General features: G+C 33.7%; 1 protein-coding gene across 1 annotated transcript in view; it reads left to right on the top strand.

The window, feature by feature from the left end:
• The window catches only part of LOC107637914 (kinesin-like protein KIN-7K, chloroplastic), a 13,742-nt gene extending 11,190 nt beyond the window's left edge, over nt 1-2,552 (top strand). Inside the window, exons 4-9 of the mRNA XM_021122498.1 lie at nt 11-65; nt 568-635; nt 825-875; nt 1,243-1,335; nt 1,488-1,595; nt 2,283-2,552. Coding sequence (XP_020978157.1) covers nt 11-65; nt 568-635; nt 825-875; nt 1,243-1,335; nt 1,488-1,595; nt 2,283-2,288 — 381 coding nt within the window. The 3' untranslated portion in view covers nt 2,289-2,552. The remainder of the gene's footprint in view (nt 1-10; nt 66-567; nt 636-824; nt 876-1,242; nt 1,336-1,487; nt 1,596-2,282) is intronic.

The raw sequence follows: 4,348 nt of genomic DNA, 5'->3' as shown, positions 1-4,348 counted from the left end.
GGAAATAAAGGAAGAGGTTGTACTCTCCCCTGCTCATGCACTGTCCCTGATAGCTGCTGGAGAAGGTAAAAGCATCAGCTATGCTCATTTTCTTGTGGATTATTTAGTTTGATGGTCTGGCTATACCGGAATAATCTGGCAGTTCTGTTGTTTGATTGTGACTTGTCTTCTATCTAGTGATGTTTTCTAGTTTTAAAATTGAGTTAGTAGCCCTATGAAGAAAGGGGCTGATAAATTATCCCATCCCTTTCCTTTAATTGGTTTAACTCAGCTGTTTCCTTTTGATGCAAAATAGGTTATGCTATGCTTTATAATTTTATGCTAGGCATATATCAATTAACAAATTTAATATGGGATTCTTACAAAGTAGCTGCATAGTGGTTGGACTGTTATCAAAAAGAAATATACGAAAGCTAAATAAACCTATTTTAGTGGTTATGTGAATTCTATGATTCATGAAAATTGAGATCCTCTAAAGTCCTAATTGATGGTCCCCACTGAATTCTGCTATTTAGCTTAAGTACCCAATCATTTTTTTATTCTTGACAAATTTCTACTTGATCACAGAGCACAAACATGTGGGATCCACAAACTTCAACCTACTCAGCAGCAGGAGCCATACAATATTTACCCTGGTGGGTTTGTGCTAAATAGACAAATGATATTGTTTTAGCTGATTAACATGATTATTATATACTGTGCTCTAACTATAATACTACAGTGACGTTTTATATTTAGTCCATTGTGTTTACATCTTGACGAGAAATATCCTTTATTATTGATCTTACTTTCTGTTATGATTTATCAGTATTATTTTCATGTAGGGAAGGAGAGAAGGATCTTATATCAATAAAAGTCTTCTAACTCTTGGAACTGTGAGGTCTCAAACCTTTTCTTGGTGTACGTAGGACTCTAAGACTATATCATATTGTCTCTGTCTAATTCCCAGCAGAGATATCTGTTTCTTTTTATTAACTTTAATGTGATTGACTACCATGAAATTAGTTGCCATTATTTAAATAAATTATCTGTTTCTATTTGGTTTATTTTGTACTGTCAAATGGGTTGGATGGCCTGACTGTCCTAAAGACCAACCTATCTGTTTAAAGCACCATTGCATGCATTGTGTAAAGCTTTCTTTATGGTGTTTATTGTCATTGTTTAAAGCTTTTTGTATGTGTTGTTATCTATGGACCTATGTTTGTGCCTGTATTAAAGTGTAATTATCTTTGTTGAACACAGGTCATTTCAAAATTAACCGAAGATAAACCCAGTCACATACCTTATAGGGACTCCAAACTGACTAGACTACTTCAGTCTTCACTCAGTGGTCATGGACGTGTATCTGTAAGGCTTTCCTTCTATAGATATTTGTCATGAATTTATATATACATGAAAAATACATCAAGTTATTATAAAGATCTTCATGGTAGAAATGTTGAAACACAAATGGAAATTCTGATAGTTCGTTGTTATTGAAAACTCAGCTTATCTGCACAGTGACTCCTTCCTTAAGTAGTACTGAGGAGACACATAATACATTGAAGTTTGCTCACCGGGCAAAGCATATTGAAATCCAAGCAGCACAAAACAAAGTAAGATAAATCATAACACTGTTTATGAATAAAAAATTTGTTTTCATAATCCTTAGACATGTTTTATCTCTAGTTTTTTTTATGCAAGAAATGTTTAAAATGGTTATTTTGAGTGCACTGGGAAGAAATTCCATATGCCTGTAGAGTTTAAATTTTACTCGTTGAAGGTACTTTGGGAGATTGTCTGTGTTTGAAGTAGTTGATAATTGAAATAAGGGGCCTGAATCTTGAAAATTCAGCATTACCTTTGTCTACTTCAGATGATAATAATTCTCAAATTTATTCAAAACGCTTCTTCTTCTGAGATCTCTGACCCGAAAGTGTAGTCACAAAATATGCATGTGGTACGTTGCAGCTTACCGCGTCCAACACAATATAACACCCTCTTTTTCTTTCTTTATATTTATTGCTTATAATATGAAAAATGTGAATATTAAAGTTACAAAATGAAAGCGAAACAAACTCAAACACAGACTAACCTAATCCTACGCTATATTTTTCCTTTATAGGCTCCTCCTTCTATTTATTTATTTATTTATTTATTTCCTTTTCAATCTCAACGTGTTTATTGTTATATTGAATCTGTAGATAATTGTTCCTATCTATATATATTTATAAGTTATTTATCTTTTTATTTGTTTTATACTATTTGTTTTCTTTAATTTTCTGTTTTACCTTCTAATACAGTATTGAGAAGCAGCCCCCACATCAAAACTCCCACCTATTCTGCAACAACCAGGACAACCACAGAGTTCTCAAAGGGACGATGATTCTGATGATCTTGATGATTCGGACGATTATTTAGATGAGTATGAGTAGGGTTATTTACTTTGCTTTGAATATTTTGTATTATTTTGTCTAAGTAGACTTATATTAGTCTAAGTTTAGTTATTTATCTTGTCTAGAGTATTTATGTTAGAGGATTATTTATTATTTTGATAAGTTTGTAAACTCATTATTTTTATATTTAGAAGTTTATTTATCTAATATTTTGTATAAATTTTATTTCTATATTTAAAAGTTTATTTGTATTAATTATCTACTAATTTTTAAATAAAAAAATAATTAAAAAAATTATAGCTATTAAAATCGACGGTAGTATTGTCGCTTTTTAAATTTAAAATAGACATAAAAACAAAATATAGACACAGAATTTGTTGGTATCTAAGTAATTAAATCGACGGCTCCTTCGTCGCTTTTATTAAATCAAATATCGACAAGATTGCTGTCGATTTTATATAGAAATATCGACGGTGATGTTGTCGATTTTATTAAGCAATTGTCGGTATCTAAACAATTAAATCGACGGCTCGTGTGTCGATTTTATTAAACATAATATCGACAAAAATGTTGTCGATTTTATATAATAATATCGACGGCTATGTTGTCGATTTTAGTAACAATGTAGAATTCTCAAACTCATTATAGACGAAACCACTGTCGATTTTATTAAGTTATTATCGACAGCTAAGCAAGCCGTCGATTTTAATAGGATTTTGAAAAATCGACAAGCTTAATAGCGACCATCTCCGCCGTCCATTTTGCCGTCGAATTTCAATATTATCGACGGCTTAGCCGTCGATTTGGCCGTCGATTTTAACGACGTTTCTTGTAGTGGATCAAGGAATAATCCATCGTGGATCTAAGCTTTCATTTAAAGGTCTGCCGCTGACTAATGGGTTGCTGCATGCATAAGGCGGGTTTCGAACTCCCGACACTTGCTTAAGCAGACAAGTAAGCTGACCACTCGACCAACCCAAGTTGATTACAAACAAAATATATTTGATACATAAATTTAGAATTCATCCAAAAATTAATGGAAGACCAAACCTAAACCTACAATAAAAAGCCCCATTTGTCCCAAATAATTTCTCTTTTCCTATCATAGAATTATCTCCAACGGCTTCCCTTATCTTCTTCCTTGAGTCTTTCACGATGGCTATTCTCTACGACGCATCTTGTAACATCCCAACTTTTAATAGTGTTAAATACCAGGAGTTACCAATTTATCCACCTATGCAGGTCTATACATATCTATATATTTATATGGGACATAAATGTGTGATACTTTAAACGTAAATGATTGTAATTTCAAGAAAGATTGACATCATGCATCATGAGGTGGATAAGAAGATTATTTAGCAACCTACGAATAAAAGACACAATCATGATCTATTAATAACCATATTATACATAAGGTCAGAAAGACACTACAAAAAAAACGTTGAATATCAACAAATTTATCATCAGATATTAGCGTTGGATTTATCGACAGATTTTAATTTTCAACGATAAATTCGCCGGTAATATTTGCAGGAAAAAATTAATTGGTGCGAGCATTACTGTCAGATTTACAGACGGATAAATCCGACGGTAATCTTGATTAATGAAACGTTGCATTTTGGAGTACCCGTGAAGCTTTACCATCAAATTCGACGGTAAATTCGACAATAATCATACCCTAAATTTGGACTGCAAATCCTTTTTCCCTCATTTTGAATCACTCTCTCTCTCCTCAACCTCTCACATTCCACTTTCTCTAACCCTCTAATCTCATCTCTCCCTCAACATTCTCTCCGGCAGCCCCCCTCCGATGACCCTTATCGTCGTCCGTCGGTTTGCTTCTCTCTCTCTCTCTCTCCCTCGCCGCCTCCAACCACCTCTGTCAGCCGCTCCCGTAGCGCCGACTACCACCATTATTTTGACGTCGCCATTGTTGTTGCTGCTGTTGTCATTGCTCCCTCTGTCTCCAC

Source organism: Arachis ipaensis, chromosome B04, assembly GCF_000816755.2.
Source record: "Arachis ipaensis cultivar K30076 chromosome B04, Araip1.1, whole genome shotgun sequence".
In the NCBI taxonomy this organism is placed as follows: domain Eukaryota; kingdom Viridiplantae; phylum Streptophyta; class Magnoliopsida; order Fabales; family Fabaceae; genus Arachis; species Arachis ipaensis.
Note: the sequence above shows the minus strand (reverse complement) of the source record. Positions and strands in the feature narration are given on the sequence as shown.